The sequence below is a fragment of the Hoplias malabaricus genome, chromosome Y, assembly GCF_029633855.1.
Source record: "Hoplias malabaricus isolate fHopMal1 chromosome Y, fHopMal1.hap1, whole genome shotgun sequence".
Classification (NCBI taxonomy): Eukaryota; Metazoa; Chordata; class Actinopteri; order Characiformes; family Erythrinidae; genus Hoplias; species Hoplias malabaricus.
In genome coordinates this window covers 1,125,496-1,151,397 of record NC_089820.1, presented here as the reverse complement: position 1 = coordinate 1,151,397, position 25,902 = coordinate 1,125,496, and the positions used below count along the sequence as shown (strand labels likewise).

The 25,902-nt window shown below is 37.6% G+C and overlaps 1 protein-coding gene across 1 annotated transcript; it reads right to left on the bottom strand.

Moving 5' to 3' along the window:
* Nucleotides 1-103: 103 nt before the first annotated feature.
* Nucleotides 104-25,185, bottom strand: LOC136677873 (autophagy-related protein 13). The gene is made up of 17 exons (XM_066655565.1): nt 25,025-25,185; nt 21,854-21,934; nt 21,116-21,196; nt 20,693-20,812; nt 15,745-15,791; nt 15,519-15,659; nt 14,881-14,921; nt 14,631-14,727; nt 14,052-14,150; nt 13,845-13,938; nt 4,625-4,720; nt 4,113-4,252; nt 3,896-4,013; nt 3,726-3,803; nt 3,289-3,402; nt 2,563-2,691; nt 104-1,927 (listed from the first exon to the last, which is right to left on the bottom strand). The coding sequence occupies exons 2-17, from the start codon at nt 21,920-21,922 to the stop codon at nt 1,850-1,852; spliced, it is 1,542 nt and encodes a 513-aa protein (XP_066511662.1). The 5' UTR covers nt 21,923-21,934; nt 25,025-25,185; the 3' UTR covers nt 104-1,849.
* Between the last annotated feature and the right edge of the window lie 717 nt (nt 25,186-25,902).

Sequence of the window (25,902 nt, the reverse complement as noted above, 5' to 3'; positions counted from 1 at the left end):
CTAATGTGGCAGTGTGGATGTGAGGAGGGAACCTTTCACCGACGAGCTAACACCGTTTCTCTCAAAATTGCCCAGAAACTTTCGAAAAGAACCAGTTTATTGCAGAACATGTACATGCCATAACGGTGAACAATGAGGAGGGGCTGCAGCCCAAAGCGCTGATAAATAGCACCCTCCCGAAAGACACCAAGGAGCACATTGGACTGACTGTGGAAACCCATCTCCGACAGAAGGGGGAAAATATGTCAAGAGTTGTGATTTTCCATCATAATATCTCATAATTAAGTCCGCTATAATTGTCCTTTTGAGCTATAGAAATTATTTTTTAATAAGAATGTTTCATTTTTATGATTTTTGCGTTTCCCAGCTATGAGGAAAAATCTCCCGCCAAATCTATAAATTCAACTCTCACAAGGTCAAATATACTTTCCTCATTCTGTTTCTGGCAAATGTTTGCATTTGTACACAGTATGCCTAAATAATGACATAATATTGACAGAACAATAGATATTCTGACAGAATCTTGATTTACATGACTCAAAATCTCAAAGTTAAATTTCCTAGAATTTATGATGTTAAATCACTAAAGTCAATGTTTAAAGAAAATGGCAATATTCAGAAAAACAAGTCACTACATCAAGATACTATGTCAAAATGCTGCTAGAAACAGACAATCCTGGAAGAAATGGATTTCCATACAATAGGTCATTGCACATCTTGAGCCAAAAACTACTGTTAATATGATCCGTCTACTGCTTGCTCCCAGCAACAAACAAAAGGAAAACACCCAGTCGATATATTATGAACATACTGTAGACACGTGGACATCTTTGGTGCTGTGAACACACTATGTTTTGGTGAACGTCTTGCACAAAGTCTGGTTAGTTTTATAAGCAAGTACAGAACTGTGTCCAAGAATTTCCCTCCTTCCCAAGTCCAGGAAAACCCTGCTTTCTGGATAGGGTCTTGAAACAGTGTCTGACAGAAGAAACCTTCCAAAAATGTATTGTATTACATGTACAAATTTAAAAATAATAACAGGCCCACAAAACATATTGAATTTTCCACAAAAGCACTGTAAATAACTTAAAATTGCATTTCTTTTACATTTACATAAGCAGGAGGAAAAGTACTCATAAATTACATTGCAATTTATGGATTAAAGTCAACTGGACAGGGTTTTGTTTCATAGCATGTTGGCCTTTTCATTTATATGAAGGTGCAGTAGCCTGAACAGTGATTTATACTTGTCATCAAACATGTCTGATTTCAGCTTTAGGTGAACTTGAGTTAAATAAAAGTAAAGGATGAATTATTTACATTCATCATCATAATTTGGGCCAAAGCCACTCTGCTCCTAACCCTTTCAAACATAACGTAATCCTTTTGAAACAATCCTTCACATACAGAGCTACCAAGAGTGCAAGTCAGATCTTCAAATGCTTCAGCGTTAAAAAAGATGAAATCAAATCAGTATTTACAATACTTCTATTAACAAAAGAATCAAAATACCTCTTATAGACTCCATAGTGGGGGAGATGTTCACTGTGCTGCCCAGCCATCTTAAATGAATTGTTCTCAAGAAGACATGGATATGAAGTGGATGTAATTAAGCTACTACTATATCTTTACACTCCATGTGGTGTGCAAGTCATACACTCCACTATAAGTGTCCAGAGCAAAGCTTCCACCTGAAATGCATTCTATACACAATTACAATGTGTGTTTGTAGTATGATGAAGAGGGCAGAAGAGCAGAGAAGCCAGAGAAATCACCTAAAAGATGTTTTGGAAAATCAGAAGAAGACCAAAAAAAAAAAAGGGTTTCTGAAGAGCAGTCTATACTCGGTCTATTGTAGTGTGTCCACAAACGCGTCAAACTCCTCAATGCTCTTTTCATAGATGGCCAGTTTCTCTGGGAGGGAATCCTATAGAATAAACACATTATATTTTCAATTTTAAACAACATGGGAAATCAACCCAAGAAATCATAATTAACTATTAAAACAGGGGTTGTCCGTCTCTTTGTTGCAGTAATTTTCTCTGCTTTTCTGGGAAGAGTTTATACTGAATTTTGGAACATTGCTATTCTATTGCTGGGTCTATTCGTGAGCAGAGGGAGAGAGCCTAGCATATCGGACAGAGACCCTTTATTTTTTTACCCGTTTACAGACACTGGGGCTGAATTGAACACATTAGACTGGTTTCCAGCATGCAAAAAGAATGGAAAGCTAGCAGATGTTAAGGAAGCATTCTTTGAATTTTATGAAAACAAAAAACAGGTGTTTTTGCTTAAAATCTTTAACTTTATCTTAGCCTCATACAGAATTTACAGGTACTTTAAAGGCAATGACCCCTACAAAGATACTCAGAGAAAGAGTGCTGCTCTAGTATCAGGTTCCTATCTTTTTATAACTCCACTAACAAGGACAAATCATATATGAGCACTCCTATTCTGCGATGCTTTGGAAATAATGGCCCCTGTGACTTAAAGCACAAAGAAATTGTTATGAATGCTTTAGTACAAATTTCACTTTTTATATAATGCTACCGTCTTCCTTACCAGGTCCTCAGCCATAGACTGTGCGCTCACATCAATGGAGAGGCTGGCAAGCTGCGGGGGGTTCTGAAACTCTCTGTAAAATGTCCCCAAATCCATTGGTAACAGGTCATCCTTTGAGAATGCTGGTTTCTGCAATTAAAATACAAGACTAGTCACACAATAGGACGTTATGCATATAAAAATGATGTATATTTACAGTATGCTAAATAATTTAGAAACACACAGATGAAAACGGCCACTAATAGAAAGTGAGTTTGCTTAGGTTATAATTGAGTGTGTTTCTAGTTTGAAAGTTCCAGGACATATAAACTTGTTGCTTTCTTATATAGTTAAATGTTGATTATATGGGCATATATTATTTACCCAAAAATGCTAACATGAGCGAAAGCAAATCAACAATTGAAAGCTGAGGAACTGAATTATTTTTTTAATTTGAATAATATTACTTCATTAAATTTAAAATTTTCAGTATTGTGAAGATGACAAGGATAGTATAAAACATTTTATATTAAAATGCACTGGACTCCTGGGACTTTAAACATTACTTAAAAGTAATTGATTTGCTGTTTCCATCCAATGAGCTCATTTGTAGTAAAAATTAAATTAGATATGCTTTTAATAACCTATCAGATCAAAGCTTACTTTTAATTTCCTATGTCGTTTGTATGAAATGGTATGTTTGCTAAATTACATGGAGAAATATCACCAATCTGATAGGGTACATACAAAGTCCACCATGACAAAGTCATCCTGTGCCTGGCCCCCACTCTGACTTGAGCTTTGAGAGTGAAGACTGCCTTGCAGTGGGGAGGAAGGGGTTGGTGATGCTGGTGGGTTCACCTGGGTAGAGATGACAAAAATAGGAAACAAGATCTCAGCTAAAATGGCACCTTTTCTGGATTCGTGCTCTTTTTGTGCTGTGTAGTATTGAAGCACTGCTTGCATACATTTCAAGTCTTAAAATATCTAAGCATATCAATTATCTCCAAAATACAATTATATATGACAAGGTAAAATCTCTCCCTCTCTCTGTATATATACACATTTTAATATATAATTGTATGCAAGTTAATGTTTAGGGTATTTATTTCAAGTAAAGCTGGAGCAGATCACATGGCTATGTTGTTTTGTGGGCTGGGTGTTTGTTCAGGTCAATCACATACCATGGGGTCATTCTCCTCCAGGTCATATGCCCTGGGAGCAAATGCCACAAAGGGCAGATCCAGACTCGCTGTGGTCACCTGGACAAATTAAAATTGAAAAAATATTACAACATCTTCCATTTGACAAATTTGGGGGATTATTTATGCCATTGGTAGGTGTGCTCCTTCACCTGTGTTGTAGGTTTGTTTACAAAGGCTCCTACTTTCCTGGTGAAGGTTGTCTCAAGAGCTTCTGAAGGGGATGTACTTTTTACCTCACTACTCCTGGACAGCGCATCTGCATCACCACTGCATACAGATACAAAATAAACACATGCACAGCGAAAACAACCACTACACCAGTTAGCATATGGAAACATGAAAGAAAAGGCTCCAAACCATCCTCACCTACTGCAGCCAGAGGGTGGGGCCTGATGGGGCATGTCTGCTGCAGGGCAGGATGGAGCACGGCCATGGTCAGCCTGAGTGCCATGATTGGGCTGATGCAGCACCTGTGGAAGCCCTCCGTCTTTTCCTGGCACAGCCATCTATTAAGAGACCAGTCACATGTAACATTAATTCCAGAGAAAACAATGTAACTGACACTGATGAAAAAGAACACTATCTAATTGAATAATAAGGACTGTCAAATTATACAGCTAAAAATTGATGTTGCAAAAAAAGGACTAGATAAGAAACAAATTACATTTTCACCAAGCACAATATGCACAATATTTTTTTTATGATTTAAAAGAAAATCTGTTATTAAATTTATCTATTAAATTTAACACACCTCGCTTACTTCATGTCCTTTTAAATACTTGTGAGTATAAAAAGTTTCCATAAGGTCATTGAGCCCCATGTTAACATGAATATAAGCTCTTGCTATGTAAGTGTTTGTGCACATGCTGGTGGGCTACCTGGTGGGGGTGAGCAGCAACAGTGCAGGCTACAGGGTGACACACATCTACTGCACCAAGCGGGGGAGTCTGATATGACAGACGAGAAGTACAAAGCTGAGAAAGACAAAGAAAGCACGAGAGAAGTAGATATTTTCAATATTATGGTTTGCAACTTTGAATATTCTTAAAATATTGTTATATATGTATGTACAAGTCATAAATCCTTTTTAATTCTACACAAACTTAACATGCTCAGAGTAATAAATAAATAGGAAAACAGTCCATTGTTTAAAAAAAAAAAAAAGTGAAAAAATTGAACCATCTGCAACTTACAAAACACTGCAAATATTTCCGCGAGTAATAATTCTGATTAGCGCTGTCTTTTAAGAACACATTAGCTGAAAGTAGTGGGAAAAGTTGAGGAGCACACTAATGGAGTGAAGAACAGACAGGAAAAAATGCAAGAGCAGGTGAAGATGGACAAACATTACTATTTAGAAAAGGGACAAGCAGGAAAAGAGAAAGAAATTAAATGTATATACATTTTTAGGCACGCATATCAGAGGTGGGTAGAAGCTAAATTTACTCAGCTTTAAAATTTAGATTTAGGTAAATGCATCTTTTCTGTGTATGTTCAATAATGCTGATTTTTACAAGGAACAGTGATGTACAGGTGCATCTCAACAAATTACAATAACATAAAAAAGTTCATTTATTTCAGTAATTCAATTCAAAAGTGAAACTCATTATATAGATTCATTACAAACAGAGTGATCTATTTCAAGCGTTTATTTCTTTTAATGTTGATGATTATGACTTACAGCCAATTAAAACCCTAAAGTAATTATCTCAGTAAAAAAATTTGAAAAATCAACACAAAACACCTGCAGAGGTTTCCTAAGATTTTAAAATGGTCCCTTAGTCTGGTTCAGTAGGTTACACAATCAAGGGGACGACTTGACAGATGTCCAGAAGGCAGTCGCCAACACCTTCCTGCTGTATCCAAACATAATAATGGAAATGGTCATTCAATGATTTGGTGGAGATTCACAAGGAGTGGACTGCTACTGAATCAGTGCTTCAAGAGCCACCACACACAGACGTATCCAGGACATGGGCTACCACTGTCACATTCTTTTGTCAAGAAACTCATGACCCAGAGACAACGCCAGAAGCGTCTTACCTGGGCCAAGGAGAAAAAGGACTGGACTGTTGCTCAGTGTCCAAAGTCTTATTTTCAGATGAAAGTAAAATTTGCATTTCATTTGGAAATTAAGGTCCCAGAGTCTGGAGGACAAGTGGAGAGGCACAGAATCCAAGCTGCTTGAATCTAGTGTGAGTCCAGTCCAGTTTCCACAATCAGTGATAGTTTGGGGAGCAATGTCATCTGCATTTTGTCCCAATTTTAAAGCACTTCATACTTCCTTCTGCTGACAGGCTTTATGAAGATGCAAATTTCATTTTCCAGCCAGACTTGGCACCTGTCCACACTGCCAAAAGTACCAAAGTACCAATACCTGGTTTAATAACCACAGTATCACTGTGCTTGACTGGCCAGCAAACTCGTCTGACCTAAACCCTATAGAGAGTCTATGGGGCATTGTCAAGAGGAAGATGAGATCTTCCATAACCATGGAAGGTAGCAGTGCCACAGGCTGAGCACCTCCATGCCATACAGCATTTATGCAGTAATTCACGCAAAAGGAGTTCAGACCAAGTATTGTGTGCATATATACACTGTACATACTTTTCAGTAGGTCGACATTTCTGTATTAAAATTTTTTAAATACATTCAAATTAAACACATTAAAAAGTGTTCTTATATAATATTCAAATTTTCTGAGATAATGACTTTGGGTTTTCATTGGCTGTAAGCAATAAGCATCAACATTAAAAGAAATAAACGCTTGAAATATATCACTCTGTAATGCGTCTATATAATTTAAAGTTCCATTTTTCTTAATTGAATTACTAAAATGTCAACTTTTTGATGATATTCTAATTTATATATATATATATATATATATATATATATATATATATATACACACACACACAGTGGAACCTCTACCTACGAACTTGATCCTTTCTGTGACCCGGTTCGTAAGTGGAAAAGTTCGTTTCTCGAGTCAATTTTCCCCATTTAAAATAATGGAAAAGCAATTAATGCGTTCCAGCCCCCGCCCCGAAAGTCACCCTTTTTGCACTGATATATGTTTACAAAACCCTCAAATTAGTAACAAAAAAAAAATACATGTAGCGTTACTAAAAATAAAAAAGAAATACAGTGGAAACAGTAATAAAAAAGAAAGAAAAAAGTTGTAAGTGGTTACACATCGCTACCTTGAAGACGTGACGACTGGCTGGAGGAGTAACACAGGCACTGGCTGTATGACGGGAGGTGGGGGTGGGTGAAATAACGGAGAGTAGGTGGTGAATGTAGGGAGACGAAGCGTAGATACGGCTTAACTTAGCACCAATTTCAATGTCTGGGTGCTGGGAGACTCGCCTATTGGGGTCAGTGGCCATTTCCAGCCGCCGGCTCTGCGGAGGCCCGGGTTCATTTCTAGAGTCATGGTTTGTTGGTAAAGGCAAAAAATATTCAAATGCCCGGTTCGTATCTTGGAAAGTTCGTTAGTATAGGCGTTCATTAGTAGAGGTTCCACTGTATGTATGTATGTGTGTGTGTGCATATATATATATATATTCTCCACAAGGGGATGCTTTGCATCCAGATGTCCCTGTTTTTCCGTTGTGACCAAAATGTCTAAATATCTCAACTGTAATAAATGATAATAATAAAAAGAACAATTACAAAAAACAATTACACTCACACACCTATGGACACTTTTGAGTCGCCAATCCACCTACCAATGTGTTTTTAGACCGTGGGAAAACCAGAGCACCTGGAGGAAACCCATGCGGACACAGGGAGAAGGCACCACTCCTCACAGTCATCTGGAGCGGGACTTCGAGCCCCAGGACTTTGGAGCTGTGTGACTGCAACACTACCTGTTGTACCAACGTGCCACCCTAGGTCAGTTTTATTTCAATTAATTTTTACTTTTGTCTGAGTGTGAATTACCCTTTTCTACCCATCTCTGCCAATGTATAAACATACATTCCTATGCAAGTGAGAAAGGTGTTAAGGAAATACTCTGTCCTTTTCAACCTAATCACATAAGCATTCACTAAAAGTGTTTCCAGCAGGATCTGTTTTTTTTTCAGGGTAATGTGTCAAAAATATTGTCTGTGGTAATATTCTGTACACATACAGAAACTAAGTGAAAAATTCTACAGTGTTACTTTTAAGTAAGAATTGTGCCATGGCCTCTTCAAGACATCACAGAATATTTGGGCAAAGAAATTTCTTATCAGCTTATGTCATGCCTTGCTCCTGTCTACAAACAGAGCACATGGCTCTGTTTGTTATTGGTCCTGTCTCCGTCCTTGTCACGCCTTAGCTCCACCCTCTCATTGTGTCCCCTTTGTAGTCCTGCCCTCTCGTTATCTGTCCCAGGTGTTCCTTTTCTATGGTGTGTATTTAAGTTCCCTTGTCTTAGTGCCTCTTTGTTGGACATTCAACATTCGCTTGTCTGTCTCTGGTCAGTTTGTCTCGTCTGCTCCTCATTCTCATCCCTTTCAAGTCAGTGTGTATCTCTCTAGTCTGTTTCTCTGGTCTTTTTCCCTTTTCCCTGGTATGCCTGTCTGGTCTGTCTGTTTCATTCCTTACTTTGGCTGCGTGTGCTTGGCTTGTCGATTTCTCTCTCTGGTCTGTTAGTGTTTCCGATCCTGTGCTTTGTGTACTAGTGTGGTTTCTGTCTCTCGTCTATTGGCTCTCCCTGTTCAGGTCTCTGTTAAGCTCTCTTTGTCAAGGTTAGTCTCTTTAGCTATCTCTGTCTGTCTAGTTCCCTCTGTTTAGGTTTAGTCTGTTTAGTTCTCTCTTTCCAGGTTTAGTCTGTATCTCTCTCTTTAAGTTCAGGTCATTCTGTCTAGGTCTTTGTTGTTTCAATAAAGTTTGTGTTATTGCATTTGCGTCCGCTTCCATCAGTCAACCCGGTCCTGACAGCTTAAAAAAAAAAAAATCCACATCTCAATGTGAATAACTCCAATTTAATGTGTACCCAAGATACCTAGGTTTTAATGTTAACTCTAGAGTAAAGCATTTTACATATTAAGAAAAACTTATTCTTGTTTCTCTAATCAAAATAAACTTTACACATTTTAAGTAAACCAAAAAACTGTTTTATTTTGCTCAATATTTAATGTTTTAACATAGTTATAACAATTATGTATTATAAAAAATATTATAAAATTTTACAAAACTTATACAAAACTTAATTTTAGAATGCCCTCCATATTTATTTATTATTTTAGACATGTTTAAGGATTTAACTAATTTGAAACCAATAAAGTTTAGAATATTTATCTAAAAAGGCAAATAAAAGAATGGCAATTCTTTTGAAGCTTTAATTAACTGACAAAAGTAAAAGGATTTCCAATGTTGTAAATATCCTTATTTTAGTCACGTTTTTGTTTTTTTTGCCCAAAGTTGTGAAGCAGAACAGTCAAGCACATGTACTGTATCTACAAAGCCAAGCAGAAAGAGCCTTTTTCTGGACTCAACTGTGATTCTCAACTCTTGCAGGAATTCAACTTGCTTTTAACTAAGACCACACCACAACTATACAAAGAGTAAACATAAAAGACTACTGCAACTCTTAAATTAGCTCGCATAAAGTTGACTGAGTTTTTTTGCCCTGTATGAATAATTGTTTTGTCAATAATGTCTCTCTGTGAGCATTATTTTAGATTTTGTCTTTTATACTTAATATAACCATAGAAATTCACTTACTGTACCCTTTTGTGTAAACTTTGCTAATCATAGACGTCTGAATTGTTTAGTTTTAGTCTTTAAGTTTAGGTTTTAAAGCACCAGCTCATTGGAAGTTGGAGAGAGAGAGATTCAGTTTGAATGCAGCCAGACTCTTTGTTGTTAGTATTACTTTGTTGTTCCCTCATGTCAGGAGATCACTCAATATAAAAATGTATGTAAAAAATATTTAAACCACTATATATTATTCATGAAAATATAATAAAAAATAGTAAACCATAATTAAAGTAAGTTAACTTGAACATGTGGTGTGGGGAGGCATCGTAGACACAGAGCCCATGTACTTGACTGGCCTGTCTGTTAGTCTAGATCTATAGTCTCCCATGGCACATCAGGAAGAGAATTGTTGAGCAGCTGAAGTCTTGTATCTAGCAATAATGGTCAAAATTTGGATTTCCATAATGCCAACAATTATATCAGTAAGGCTCTGACAGATGCATAAACTTCCTGCACACATTCAAGAGCCAATCAGCTCACACATACACATGAGCTCACCCACACACTCTCAGAACTCACTTGCTGTGAGAAGCCCAGCCCCATCATGGGGACCTTCAGAGTGGCCATCAGAGCAGGCTTAGGAGTCTTACTATGTGCTTGACTTACAGTGCACACACACTACTCACACAAAGACACACATACAGAAAAAGAGAAGAGGGGGGAGAGAGAGAGAGAACAGGGAGCAACAAGAGAAATGAAAACACTACCACAGAAACATTATGAGGAGAAGGTCAATCTGGTAGCTTGATAACAAAAAAGTTCATGAATCACATAATCATGGCATTAATAATTACTTTAAAAATAGTTTTTCATTATGATCACCAACATCTTTTCACAATAATCAATCTTTAATTTAAGTCATTGCTGGAGGACTAGGGTGTAGGTTTGGCTTTGACATTGGTGAGGGTATAATCACAAACAGTGAGGCAATTTAACAAACGTATTAAATTTACTACTGCCTTAAATGTAGAGTCTATGATTGTGGGTAACTGCAGTTCCCTCTCGTTTGTTTATGTTCATAAGCGTCGAGCTTTTAAGATAGAACTGTATGCTTGAGGAGAAAAACGACTGTTGTTTGTACGTGGCTAAAGTTTAACTTTATTCACTGTTTTCATTACCACTGAAACACTTTGGTAACTCGAGTTGTTAGAGAGTGGGTTCCTACCAAAATAATATAAAACAGCAAAAAGAAGTCAAATGTTACCGACCTATGAAGCAGAAATAAAGCAATATCCTCATCTCTTTTAATGATTATGAATGCTTGGAGGGCTCTAGTTTTCTGCTGTGAGCAAAGAGAGAGGAAGCCTAGCATGTCTGATCAAGCCACGTTGTTTTCTTGCTTGTTTACAGACACTCTGGCTTTGTAAACACATTAGACCAGATTCCAGTGCACAAACAGACGAGAGAGATGCAAATGGTGAGGAAACCATTTTAGAAAAAAGTGATTTTTGATTACAGTGGTGAACGTCACCTTTAAGGCATTCATTAACATCGCTCATATATCAACATCATATATCTATACATATTGTAGGGTGGAGCAACTACAGGTATTAACTGGCATTGTAGCCCACCTTATTACACTTATTTATTCATTGTCTCTAACCACTTATCCAGTTCAGGGTCGCGGTGGGTCCAGAGCTATGTGTAATCACTGGGCACGAGGCAGGAACACACCCTGGATCGGGCACCACTTCATCACAGGGCACCACACACTCACAGCTAAGGACACTTATGAGTAGCCAATCCATTTGCTATTGTGTGTTTTTGAACTGTAGGAGGATACTGGAACACCCAGAGGAAACCCATGTAGATACAAGAACACACCAAACTACTCATAGACAATCACCCAAGGCAGGGCCCAAAACCACAACCCAGGACACCAGAGCTGTGTAAAAGCGACACCTGTTGTATCACTGTGTCACCCTAGTAAGGAGCAGTGCATTTTAATTTTAAATGAGGATTTAATTTCAGGTAGGCTCTGGACCCTGGACAGGATAAGCAATTACAGCCAATGAATGAATGAATGCTCCTTACTTAATCAATACAAGATGGGATTTTTGAACACACAACAGTTTGAAGATGTCTGTTACTCAAAATGCATTCACATCTTGTTGATGGAGCTTGTGTTAGCAAGAGCCAGAAAAGACAATCCTTCTAGTAATAGTGTTAGGGAGGTGGGACTTCTAGTACAGAACGAAATCTGCTAATGAGTTGTGTGTCAAATACATTCATTAAACACTAAAAGACATTTATATTTTAAGTTTTTGATCAAAATAACTCATAAAAACGACTCTGTAGTAAATAGGTTATTTGCAGATCTCGTCATGTCAATGCATGAACTGCAAATGGAGGGCAGGAAGTAATTTTGAGCATATTCACTTCTCACAACGGATAGAATCTGAAGTCAGCTAAAATAAAAACTAAAATTTGCCAGCTTTCAATTCCACCGTAAAAGGTACTGCACAATTTAAGGTGAACATGGAAAGGTGACAGGATTGTGCAGTCCATGAGGAATGAGTATTTTAATTTGCTCAGTTCTGTGTTTGCTGCGAGTGTCCACTTGTGATAGAATTAAAACTTAACATTACTTTCAAGTAAACAAAAGTAACATCAATGCAATTAATGCAATAACATTAAGGCGCTGAATCTGTTTACTGCTAGGTTAATACTCGGGTCAATAAAAGAGAACCTCGGGACAGTCATCATGCACAACCTTGGTACCAAGGTTGATTCAACAATGGAGAAGACACATTTTATACTGCCCCAATAGCAACTAATCTTACATTTCAGTTAAAAATCGCTCTCCATAGCATTAACATCAAATTCCATATACATTGTGGTTTTCGTTTTGTACATTTGTCTAAAATAACACTACACAGGGTCCTCGCCCCAGTCTCCTCCATTCTGTTTTTCCTCATTCTGCCATCCATCTGCATTTCACACAACGTGGCTGAAAACCTATGGACATTGATAAGGACATGTCCCTATAATCTCTTTCTGTATGTACACTCTTGCTTGAGCAGGGTGTAGCTTGTTTGCTATGCAAAAATCAGGTTTAGATACCAAGACACCAGATTGAAAAAAGGAAAGAAAAAAATTGAAAATATACATAAGCAATGTTGAGAAGCTGAGAAGTACAGAGTGGACACTAGACTCAATATGGACAGTATATGACCCAAACAGCAGTCTGGCTAATGGTGATTTAACACTGACGGCAATGGAACAATTAAAGCATTAGCTAAAGCAAGAAAAAAAGAGGATCTGCTATCAAATAAAAGTAGCATTTTGAACAAGTAAGAGGCTGGGGTCTGCTTGTGAAGAGATACATGCCTGAGTAATGCTGGAAATAACTAGATGCCTCACAAAAACATCATAATAATGATAATTCATTCATAATAATACATAATTGGTTTGGACACATTGTGATATAAATATTTCAGGTTTATCTTAGATTCATTGCATTCTTCTCAGTTATTTTTAATGTATATATATTTTAAATTATTTTAAATAATACATACTTGCAGATGCTTAATAAAGTTAAAATGCAAATTTAAAATTCTTTGCTAGTGTCTTTTATTTGGCATGCCTCTAACATTCTAATCTTACCAAAGCTTTATTCTTATCAGAAGGAGGGGGGAACTGCTACTGTGGAATAAGAAAGTAATCACTTTTTGCAGAGAATATCACAGACTAGTATTAGGCCCTTGGCTGTTTGGTAGCAGCCTGCAACAATTGCCAACTACCACAAAAGAAGTAGCAGAATAACTACTGAACTAATGAATTCTAGTGAGGAAAGAAACCTGAACCGGCCACAATAGCTCTGAACAGGCTGGGGTGAGGCTGGGGTTTCAGCTTTGAACACTATGAAGAAAGGTTCAGACAGCAATGTGCTTCCCACTCAAAGCATAACTCCAGGATACAGGCTCCGGGTTTACATTAATATTGAGTTGCCATTTTAGTTGTACTGTGTGTGTTGTGGCTGTAATGCACCACACAGTCTACCTAAATAACAGCAAAATATAACACCCCCTGGGTCTGTCAAATATGCCTGGGGGAGTCGTCAAGTCTGTTGTCGTAAAATGACTGCCAAGCTTTGCCTTACAAAAATATCTAGTCATCTGCCAGTGCACCCAACATATATGGAAAATATAACTTAATTTCCTGGGCCTCCTTATATCAATACTAAATTTCTACCATTACTACGCTATGTTTTTTTTCTCCCAACCCTAGGTTGGGTGTGCTGAGAAGGGCTGTTTAAGGGACTTTGTTTTTTTGGGAGTGAAGACAAACATATTAAATACAAGTGTCTTTATGTGCAAAAGCCACAGGTCTACAACAGGAGTCTACCTGTGAAGGTGGAGATGTGGAAAATGACGTGGTGCAGACTTCCTGGGAGTCCTCCACCCCAGCAAGAGCAGTTCCCTCTTCCTCACCAGGAGCTCTGACAAAGAGAGGGAGAGAGAGAGAGAGAGAGAGAGCGAGAAGACTCAGGTTTTACACTACACTGAAGAACATACCCTACATAGTCCTATAGTACAATAATGTAAAATCCACCTGTAGTTGCAAGGATGCATAAGAGCTGTGTTGCTAAGGGGACGCTCCACAAAGTGGTCGATGATAATACCCATGATAGGGCCTGTCCTTTCAAACTGCCTGCAAAACAAATGCCCAACACCATCATCAGATAATTTAAAAATCTCATTTTAATATTTTTTAAGACATTTTAAAAGATTTAAAAACTTAATCCTTTATTAACCAAACACTTAATCCAGAAAAGCTGCAATGTAGTTATAACTTATTAGCTTTTACTCTAAATTCTAATTTAATTTGACAGCTAGTTAAATGTGCATTTGGGGATTCATTCAGAATACAGATTATATTCATTGTGCCAGAATTAAGAAATTAATTAAGAATTAATTATCAAATAAAATATCAAAAGCTATCACAAGAAGTGCTTCACACTGTTTAAATTAAAGTTTAAGTTGTTTGAGCATGATCTCTCTTTATAAATGTATATAAATTAGGGGTTGGCTATACGAATGTATATTATTAGCATGTCAATATTTTCTGATCTAATGTGTATATCAGTGCCTCCCTATTATCTAAGCTCTTTATGGGAGTTACATTTTATACCTGGAGGACATCAGAGCCAAATTTGTGCGATATGCACAGGAGAGGGTGAGGGTGCCTATGGGAGTTCCCACAATGCCTACACGTACTGTTTGGAAACCTGTTCAGGCATGTAGGAAGAGAGAGAGAGAGAGAGAGAGAGAGACAGAGAGAGAGAGAGAGAGAGAGAGAGAGAGAGAGAGACAGACAGAATATGATAAACAGCATATTTTACTTATAAAAGCATTAATTAAAGTTGGTGTGAAAATCTTACCTTCCCCAAGTCCTGATAGCTGCACGTCTCCAAAATATATCCTGACAACGACAGATACAATTGACAGAATTAATAATATGATCAGACTATTCTATTTTAAATCCATCAGCCTGAGACAGGAGTAGGGGTGGATGGCAGGTTGGGGTCACAGGGGCCATGGGGGCCTGGGTTCAAACCTTGTGTCAGGTAACTCTGTGTATAGCGTGTTCAAGCTGTGTCCAGTAACTAGCCACTGGGGCTGTACTTGTTTATGTGCTAGGAATGCCAGTCCCAAGCCCAGGTGAAATAGGAAGGTTGCATCAACAAGGGCATCGGGTGTAAAATCTGTGCTAAATCTGCTGTGCAGATGATCTGCTTTATTTGAAATTCATATTTACTGACCAAGAGTGTGCAAATTATGCCCAAGACAGTACCTTAGATTATCAGATAACTAAACCCTTGACTTAAAAAAAAAAATACAGACAAAAAAGTTGCCTAAAACACTTTACTAGAATGCACGAAAGCACCTTTCGAATACACAAAATTTATCATGGATCTGTTATGAAATAAATTTGTGATCTTGTCATCAGCTGGTACATGAGGTGTATAAGTGAGCTGTGTGCTGGATGTAGTAATTAATGCATGTAATATTTTATTACCTGTACAGGATGACATAATCATGGCCTTGCTTGCGCGAGAGTTTGTAGGCAGGAGTAACTCTTGTGATGGCTAACAGAGATTTGAGCAGCAGAGAGAGGCGGGTATAAACTGTGTATGACACCTTAATATCCTTTTCGCACCTGAAAAAAGGCCAATCATTTCAGTTAGTGCTCACTATGCCAGTGCTAAAAATGGGAAAAGCTATGTTTAAGTAATATCACTTACTTCTCATTCATCTCCAGGCACCATGTTTCCAACTCCATCGAATCACCCTGCACAACAAACAAAAATTACATTACATCCAAAGAGGTGATGCACATGCTTCACCTTCGATTGGTTTACTAAATTGTTTGTTAACGATCCTAGGCTGAAAGACTAGTAAAGTGTTCTTTAAACGTGGCCTTTTTCTGTTCACCCTCTTGCTTTAAATTGAATAACCAACAGAAAGAGCTTGCAAAAAGGACTTAAGCCAAATCATAATCATAATCCAGACTATAAATAATCAACCATATGACATTTAGATGTCAATGCTGAGGTTTTCCCGACAGGGATTAAGCCTAGTCCTAGACTATGTCCTACATTCAATGGAAAATCACAATTCAAAATGCTGTGTAGTCCAGGACTAGACTTAATCCCTGTCTGGGAACCCACCGCCATATCAGCTAAGGACAACACAAAGTGTTAAAAAAAATGTATAAAAGTTTTAAAAACCCTCTCACCATCTGTTAAAAAATGTGCATTAGCTTAAAAATGAGAGTCAAGATTAACCTTTAATAAAAAAGTATGCTTAATTGTGTTAAGACCACTTTCACTGTATATTACAAAGCATACAACACAGTAAAATAGTATATAATGTCATTACTTTGGGGTAGTTAAACAAATATTTCAGGCTAGGACTTTCTTTTTTTGACACATTTTCTCCTCAACTTTAATCAGTGAGGATTCCACACACTGTATGGATGTCCCTCCTGCTTCCTGAAATGCTTCTCCTAAGATATGTTGTGCCAGTCTATGGAGAGGAATTACATACGAGGATTTACATTTTAAAAATAACATGCTGAATTAGTGTCAAAATTGAATACAATCACCTCGAAATGTAACCAATACACAACTGTATTGCTTTATGTCGTGAGATACTTAATGCAATCAGCTCAACTGTATTGTTTTCCACTGTGTGGTGCTGTGAACATGCCAAAGCAAAATGTAAAGCAGGGATTGCATTTCAGCTGAGAGCAGTGCTGTATTTGTGCCACAAATGAAATGCAATCACTATCCAATCACAGTCCTCTACCGTATTTGGAAAAGAAATGACATGTGTGGATTGCATTTCACATTGTCCTATTGCAGTGATTGCTTTTCTATCTGGCACTTGTTCCTCTCCATACCAGTCAAATCTTCTTTTCAAACTGGCACCTATTCAACCTTACTGGACAGATAACACACATTGAGGATTAGCAATATAGGCTAACAATATTTTATGGCAAGAAAAACATGCCTACATTGGCTAGCATCAAGGCTGATGCATCATCACAGAATGAACAACCTTCCACCAATTGGCCAATGTTAAGGCAGCTGCAATACCCAGGAGCGCCAGCCTCATAATTTACATACAATATGTGTCTGAATTTTTAGTCCAGATATAGAAAATATAGGTAATCTGACATAGAATCTGTTTTCACAAATTTGTTAAAAGGTTCACAAGCAACACATAGCGAAGCTGATGTACAATCAGCTTGAAGAAGTGGGTTACAGGGTTTACGTATTTAAATGCCTTATACCCAAGACTTTTATTTTGAAAAGATGTTGTGTCGCTAAAGCGCTTCTCTGCCAGAAAGAACTCGTCGGTAAATCAGATAATGATATTTTCACATCTTGTAGGAGTAAAAACCATTGATTGCCAGTGTGTGTGAATAAGTTCACAATATGTAGTAATTGCATTGAAATAGTCATTTGGCGTGTACATACATTTATTTATTTATTACCAGGATATTCGTGGGTGAATATCGAACGCTGAGCCAACTTTACCGGGGTTAGATGTATATAGATGTACTGCACAGCACAAGACAAATGTCATCCTAATTTACAAGCCCCAGAAAAGTTTTACACATATTACATTTCATAAAATGCAATAAAGACAAGGAATGTGTGAAGTCTTTTTAATCAGAACTTTAACTAATTAAAGTACAAAGATAAATATAAACACATTGATAATTTGCAAGTGAAACAAAAAAGTTGGGACAGTGGCAAGAGTGAAACGTTCACTGAAAATTCATGTAACACTGTTTTGAATCCTTACATTATAAACATGTCTTTTATCAGCTGCCGTACTTTATATTGTTGACACCATATGAATATGCATGACTTTCGAGCACTCAGATGGCACTTCATAAGATTTTAAATATCATGCTACACTGAAAAGTAGTAATCAACCGATATATCGGCCGGCCGATTAACCGGGCCAATTTTTTGGCATGTTTTATATGATCGGCATCGGCCGATATATGAGCGCAAGAGGCCGATATTTACACAATGCACACAGACAGTGCTGTGGGCAGCTCTCTCATTCTGGCTGTTAGAGCGCCCCTTGCGTACATTTTGCCATCTTACAGGCAGACATCATTGAGCACAAGTGCAGGAGTACAAGCCTCCAACCTGTAGCTGCATGCCGTCTCATCAGAGAAAAAGGTAAGAATTATTTTCTCTTCTTCAGCTCCAACTAATTGTTACTGGCTGCTCTTTGTAACCTACACTCAATAATCTGCATCATAAACGACTGAGTTGATAGTCGTAACTTAGAAACCCAGCGTTATTTAGCCTCTTATTTTGCTCATTAGTAGCCAGTGCCTAAAAAAAAAATCACTCATTGTTGTATCCGTCAGTATATCTCAAGTACTACAGGTCCAAAGTCAACAGTCAATGTACCATATTAAAGCTTAAAGTCACTGCTTTTCATTGATTTCATTATGTTATATATAACCCCACTCGATAAATAAGTATTTTTAGTCGAAATATACCTTGCCCGGAAATTGTTATGAAAAAATATTAGTGAAAGTACAGATTTTCAGATTTTTCACAGCGCCATATTTGAGTCAATGTGTACATATCATACACCAATCGAACGGGCAGACTCTCAGGATCACAAAGATATACACTAAAATGTAGGACTAAGGAATAAAAGCTGAAAAAAAAAAGATATTCCAAACTTAAAGTTTCTTCCTCATCGATGACAAAACCGCTGCTTCTCGAAGCCTGAAGAGCCCACAAGCGGCTCACACACAAAGTTAGCATCGCTTACCTCAGATTGTCCCCTTCAAAACGAGACTAAATCTTAGTCTCTCCATCAAACCGTTCGTGAGTAATCCTGATGTTTGTGTCAAGAGTACTGGCCAAAAAAATCCCAAGAAAATAGTACACATTTTAAAAAAATAATTAAAATATCCCCGTGGAGCCATGCCACACCTACTGCGCATAGCTTAGGCTCTCAGCTTTCCAACGACATGTCAATCAATTCTGTAGACCAATCAGGGGCAGAGTTATGGTGATGCGCACCCAAGGAGGAGGGACAAACACACAGCAGAGCGCATACGTTTTCAGCACCTAACAGACCCAGACACTGCGAGAGAGACTCAAATGGTTCTATTTGGCAGCCACAAGCTCCACAAACAATAATCAAGTCAATAAAAATCTTTTGAAAGCTTAGATGTCGTTGTGTAGGGGAGGTTGCCTTGCTCTACAGCCAATCAGAGTGCAGCTCTTGCCTTTTAACACGTCAGACATTTAAAGGAACACTGTACTCTGTGAGAACTGGCCACTTGGTGAGGGACAGGAGACTAGTTTCTCATAAAAGTAAAGAAAAACAATGTAAGATGTTGACATTCTGTCTAGACAAGATATATACACTGTGTTTTTGCAGTAAAAGTAATCATTTTCCTTATGGAGAGCTAGGGGTCTAAAGAGTCACTTGGAGAAGCCATCTGTCCACTATCTGCTCCAGCAAAATAACTTCAAATCAGTATGAGGTCATCGGCCACTACCGCTGTCTAAAAATCAGCATCGGCCATCAAAAAACCCATAACAGTCGATCACTACTGATAAACAAAGCCACATGGGCTTGAGAGTATTTCAAAAACTTGCAGTCACGATTGTGAGGAAACGCAGCTCTAAGCACCACGGCTTTTAAAGTGGAACTGTATGTTTGAGGGAGAATAGCAACTGTTGTTTGTACTGTTGAATTTAACTTGTCTGTAATTTATTTACCACTATTTCAATTACCACAGAAACCCATTTGTAACTCGAGTTGTTTAGTTTTGTAGAACTTTCTGTAATGTAGTTAGCAGCCTTTGGAAACATTTCCACCTTAAGTGATCTAAAACAGCAAAAGCAAGTCAATATTACCCAGGAATAGAGCATTCCTCATTTAATTTCGTGGTTTTCAGTGTTCTCTCTGTTGTGTAAAAGAACTGCTAATGCCTCTGCCAAAGAGAGAAAACCTACATACTGGACCAAGCCAGTTTGTTTTTTCATTCCTTTACAGACACTGGGGTTTCATGGACACATTAGACCCGTTTGAGCACACAAACAGACTTGAGAACTAGAAAATGGCCAGGAAACATATTCTGAATTTTATAAAATGTGTATTTTCATAAAATCGTGAACAACACCTTTAACAGTCCACCAACGCATCAAGAAAAGCAACTTTAAACTATTACTCAAGGAGAAAGCTATATATAAATTCTATTCTGAAGCATTAATGAGTTCTCTGGGCCCAAGCTCATCTCAAATGGTTCAAAAGACAATAGAAACATGTGCTGTTGTCAGAGAAGTCCATGTTTCAGCTTGTTTTATTTAAAAAAACGATTTAAAAATTTCACCTGCAAAACTTTAACAATTGGTATCCTCAATTCCCAGATTATTAAATTGTGATTAAATGTAAATGTGATGTAGCACAGTAGTAAGCATACCTCTGTCTCAAGTTTCCGAAACATTTATATTTTGAAAATTCAATCAACTTTCAAGTTTCAATGGAAACACTGGAAATCTGGCCTTTGAACATCTGTCAATAAAACAAAGCTTCAAAAGAATTTTTTTAAAAAAATCACACATCCTTATTTTTATTACATTTCACAGTGTCCCTGCTTTTCTACAAAAGGGGTCTATAGATTAACTACATTACCTCTGAGGTTTTCAGTGAGATCTCCACACACATAGAACGTCCAATACTGGGCAGCTGCCCAGCCAGAGCTTTCTTAGCTTCATGAGTCACCTCTGGGATGTCTTTTATTGCCAGGGTAAACTGAAAGAATGAAGAAATCACATGTCATTAACAAAGCAGTAATCTATTGAGATTAATTTCTGCCTGGGCCAGTGCAGAGGCGACACTGAATATATACAAATGACACCCGTATCAATATACTTTTACCAGTGATTTGAAAAACTTTAAATTAAAACTTTAATGTGGCTTTCGGTTTTCAGTTTAAAGGCCTCTCCTCGCTCAAGTTAATAGGAGCCAGGGCTTGTATGGGTGAAATTAACAGGCCTAGCATTGCCAAGATAGCTAAAGAGTGGACAGACTTTCCTACACGTATATTGTTCTTACCCAGTCTGAGCCAGTGGGGGACGATGATGAACGTGTGCAGATCTTCTCACCCAGCCGAGCCTGCACAATCACCTGCACTGTCTATCACAAAAAGCACACAAACACAACAGATTCATGTTAACTTTCCACAGCTCTCTTCCTGTTAAAGGCAAAGTTTGTGAGGAAACACTGCTCTCTGATTTGTTTAAGTTTAGAAGCTCTGCATATTTTAAGGTGGAACAGTATGTTTGAGGGAAAAGAAAAACACATCTCTTTGTATGTGGCAGACGTTTCATTTGTTTATATTCACTGTTTGAATTACCACAGAAGCCTGCTTGTAACTCAAGTTGTTTAGCTGATCACTTTGGGTCTGTGTTTACTTTCGTGCAGTAAACATTCTCTTGAATTTAGGATCAGTTCCATCTAAAATTAAATCTATGAAGTAGGAAAAGAGCAATATCCTCATCTAAGGTGGTGCTTTTTAGAGTTCTCCCATTGTCTAAAAACCTCCAGATGCCTTTTGTCTGCTGTGAGCAGAGCAAGACAAAGCCTAACATATTCTGTCAAAACTGTTTTTTTTAATCCATTTACAAACACTGAGGACCTCAAACACACTATACCTGTTTTGAGCACGCAAACAGACTGGGGAGCTAGCAAATGGTAATGACATCATCAGAAAAATTTCATTACAATCATAAACATCACCTTTAAATGACACAGCAATTACTCCAATACTGTCAAAGTAGTGAAAAATTATACCTTTAAGGCAAAAAATTTAATGAATTTGTCCAAGTCTTTCCGGTCCTGTGGGCTCAAATCGCTGTCCATTTTGACACAGGCCTATGAGACACGAAGATATTGTCAGCACAGATAACAAGGCAGAAGTCTTTTGATATATAACTGTACCTCAGCACGCAAAACAATAATGTACGATATTTATTAGGATGCCAACATTATCAGAGGAGTCTCTGCTTGTATTTCATTTTCTCTGAAACAGATTTAGAATTTTAGCTTTGGGGCTCCTACTGACAGTGGTGAGAGAAGGAACAAAGTAACAACTGATGATAAGTACGGGTGGGTGACATGGCCATAAAATAATATCACAATACTTCAGGATATTCTGGAGATAACTATATTCTTGCCGAAAAACACTGAAAACAACATTTATTAATTTCAAGAACACACCATTGAAACAAAATATGATAAATTAATATTGACAAAGCTGTAAATATTTGCTTATTGTGTTAACAACTGTAACTTGCCTAGATTCTGATTTTGTATAAAAAAAAAGCAGGACAACATTTTTGATCCCCTCATTCTCAACCAGGTGCTTCTGCTCAAGATGGTGACAAGTTGTGTTTTCCCCTTCTGTTGATATTTTGTAACCAAACCAGCTCCGCATGACTAAAGTCACTCCCCTTTTTTGGAGCAAATTCCTCCACCTGAGAGTCACTTTCACTGAGTCTTAAAGACTCATGTAAAGAATGTACACCATATTATGGGTAATTCATGATGCCATTTAGGGCTGCAAAAACTAATCGATTAAATCGATTAAAATCGATTGTTAAAATAGTTGGCAACTAATTTAATAATCGATTAGTTGGGTCTAAGTTATTATACACATAGGTACAGTTGCTACACGTGACGAACTCTGGAAGAAGGGTTTGAAAAATGGCGGAGGCGGTCACAGCAGAGGATAATGTTAGCACAAGCAGAGGGAAAAATGTACGACCCAAGTCATCAAAAGTATGGTAACACTTTACATTAACGCCTTCAAGGAACAGCGTTAGGTGCAAAATGGGCACAGCTGATCTCGCATGGCACAGCAGCACAACATCACTGCATGAGCACCTGAAAATGAAGCCTGTTGGAGCTATGTGTGAAAGAGATGAAGTATAGTAAGTTAATTCTACTTTTTCTCTCACTAAAATGTTTCTAGAGCCTGATAGAGTAGTTAAACAACATTTGTTTTTCTTAGTACATTTATATTACACTCGCGTTTAGCGAACAAGCCTTAGCTTCCCCAAGTTTTCTCTTCCACCTTAAATGTGGCGGCAGTTACATTCAGAGTTTAAAAAAAATTTTTAAAACATTTTTTAATGTTTTATATATATTTAAAATAAATATAATAATAATAATAAATATATTAATAATATATTTAAAGCCTTTTTCAAGGTCTTTTCTGACTGGCGCTGCGTGTTAGTGTTTGAGTATCACACAATATATTGTGTATATTACATTATAAGTGTATATTACGTTACATACATACATGTTAAATATTGATAAATATAAAATTAATGTAACGGTTGGGTTAATTCTTCATGTAAACACTAATTTTTAATAATGGTAGGTTGTGTGTTCCTTATATAATTACAACATTAGTTCTCTAAAATCTTAAATATCTTAACGATATCTGATCATGTGTTTGTTGAATTTCCCTTTTATTCTCAGCACATGGCATCATCACCCAATATCCATTTCTGTAATTTCAGTTGCCTGCATTGTTGTCTGCATTTTAGATCAGTAGTTATTAACTTAAAAAAGGTGTGTGTTCATATCTACACTTTCTTTCTCACCTCAGATAGAAACAGCCCAGCATTGCTGACTATGTTTTGAAGAAGATCTACACACCACAGCAAGCAGCTGTTCTCACTGATGGTGTCCTGAATATGTTAGTAACAGACAGGAAACCAAATTTGGCTTTGTCTTCCTTTTTATCCGATTAATAATCGATTAATATAAAAAAATAATCTACAGATTAATCGATTATCAAAATAATCACTAGTTGCAGCCCTAATGCCATTACATAAAAAAGTCAGAATATCACAACACTGACTTTATTTTAATTGTTTTAAATGTTATGACAATACTGTGATCGATACAATACGGCACAACCCTAGTGACAAGGCACTGCCCTCAATGTTCACTGAGGCACAAGGGCAACAAAGGCTAATAGTCCAAACTGACCAAAGCACAGCTGTGGCGAATATTTTTATGAGTGTCTCCTTGACAAATCTGTCAAAAAATGGCATGTATCACACAATAGTGCTCCAGCAGCGTAGCAACAGACCCCTTAGTGTAACCATGCTGATTTATTGCAAGGTAATTATAACCCGAAATACACAATAACTGGATCTTGGACTGATGAAAACATTTTTTTCTTCCGTCATATGGATGGCCAGGTTTAGTGGGCATTCATCCAGGAAAACGACAGAGCAGACAGAACGGGGGAAGACGATGAGATGGTGGACACTGGTATTCTGGTAAAGGGTCAGTGGGATGTGCTGAAAAATCAAATGCATATTTTCAGGACATAAACGATCATTTTGGGTTGGAATACTGGCCATGTTTGAGAAGAAAGTAGAACTGTTTGAGCTGGTACATTTAAACACAAATTAGTCAGGATATAATATCTTCTGCAGAGACAGTTTTATTTCATACCGCTTTTACACAGTATTGCATTAAACCTTTTAAAAAACGTGCATTTCTCATAATTCTTTTGTCCATATTTCTAACTGAATTTATATTTCGCTTCTTATTCCTTCAAAGTGTAACGAGGCATGAAATATCACATAAACGAGTGATTCAATTGCCCCATTCGAGGTCATGTGCCGGTAAAATATATTTAAACCCTTGTTAATCTCGTTTGTTTGAGGAAAAAATCTATTTTAAAAGCAGGCAACTGTTGCCACGTCCTCTGGGCCAAGCACAGCAAGACCGTCGATTTCAAAAAACCCGACTCACCCTCAAATATGAGCGTGTAACAGCTTTTCAGGACATAGTTTAACACTAGAACAGAAGGAGGTCGTTTTCGTTTTTTCCCATTTATTCTTAACTAAACTTAATCTAACCAAAAGGCAGCTACGCAGAAGCTAACGCTAACAACAGCGAAATACCGACCCGCAGAGAAGTACTAAAACTGTTACTTACAGTTCATCCCACACTCAGAGCTCACACCTCAGATGCGGTTAAATGTCTAAAAATAGTGCTTTAAACCAAGCCTATGTGTTAAACTGCAGTCTTAAAGCCCACGGCTATAAAAGGGTGATTATTTACAGTGAGACCGAGCGCCACTCAGTACCCCGTCTCTGTTTATTTTCCTCAGCGAGCTGGAGCTGGGTCACTGAGTGACGTCTTGCCACAGATAGTTTACATGGAGACTCCCCAATACGGGTTTCTCCCACATTACAGAACACTGCTAAAGAGGGCGCCATGTAACGAACTCTTAATAAACGCGTTTTACTAATGCCAAACGACGAAAAGTAAAACAATTATGATAATAAAATAAAAAAATTAAACCCATTTATGCCGAATATTTGTTTCATTTAGGAAAGTCGAAGGATGTATTTATTTTATAAGCATAAAAAGCTTTTCAATTTTTTACAGCAAAATTCTGGCACAACTGCTACAGAACACAGAATGAGAGGTGTGCTGAAAAAACTCGAGTAGTCTTCTAAACCCCTACAAATCTCATCACTTAATTAAAATTACATACATTTTAAATACATTCCAAGACAACAACTTCATTCATTCATTCATTCATTGTCTGTAACCCTTATCCAGTTCAGGGTCGCGGTGGGTCCAGAGCCTACCTGGAATCATTGGGTGCAAGGAACACACCCTGGAGGGGGCGCCAGTCCTTCACAGGGCAACACACACACACACACACATACACACACACACACACACACACACACACACAGTCACACCTATGAATGCTTTTGAGTTGCCAATCCACCTACCAACGTAAGTTTTCTTCCCTGTTTTATTGATCTTGTCTGAAATACCAGAATGTTGGTTTATTGGGT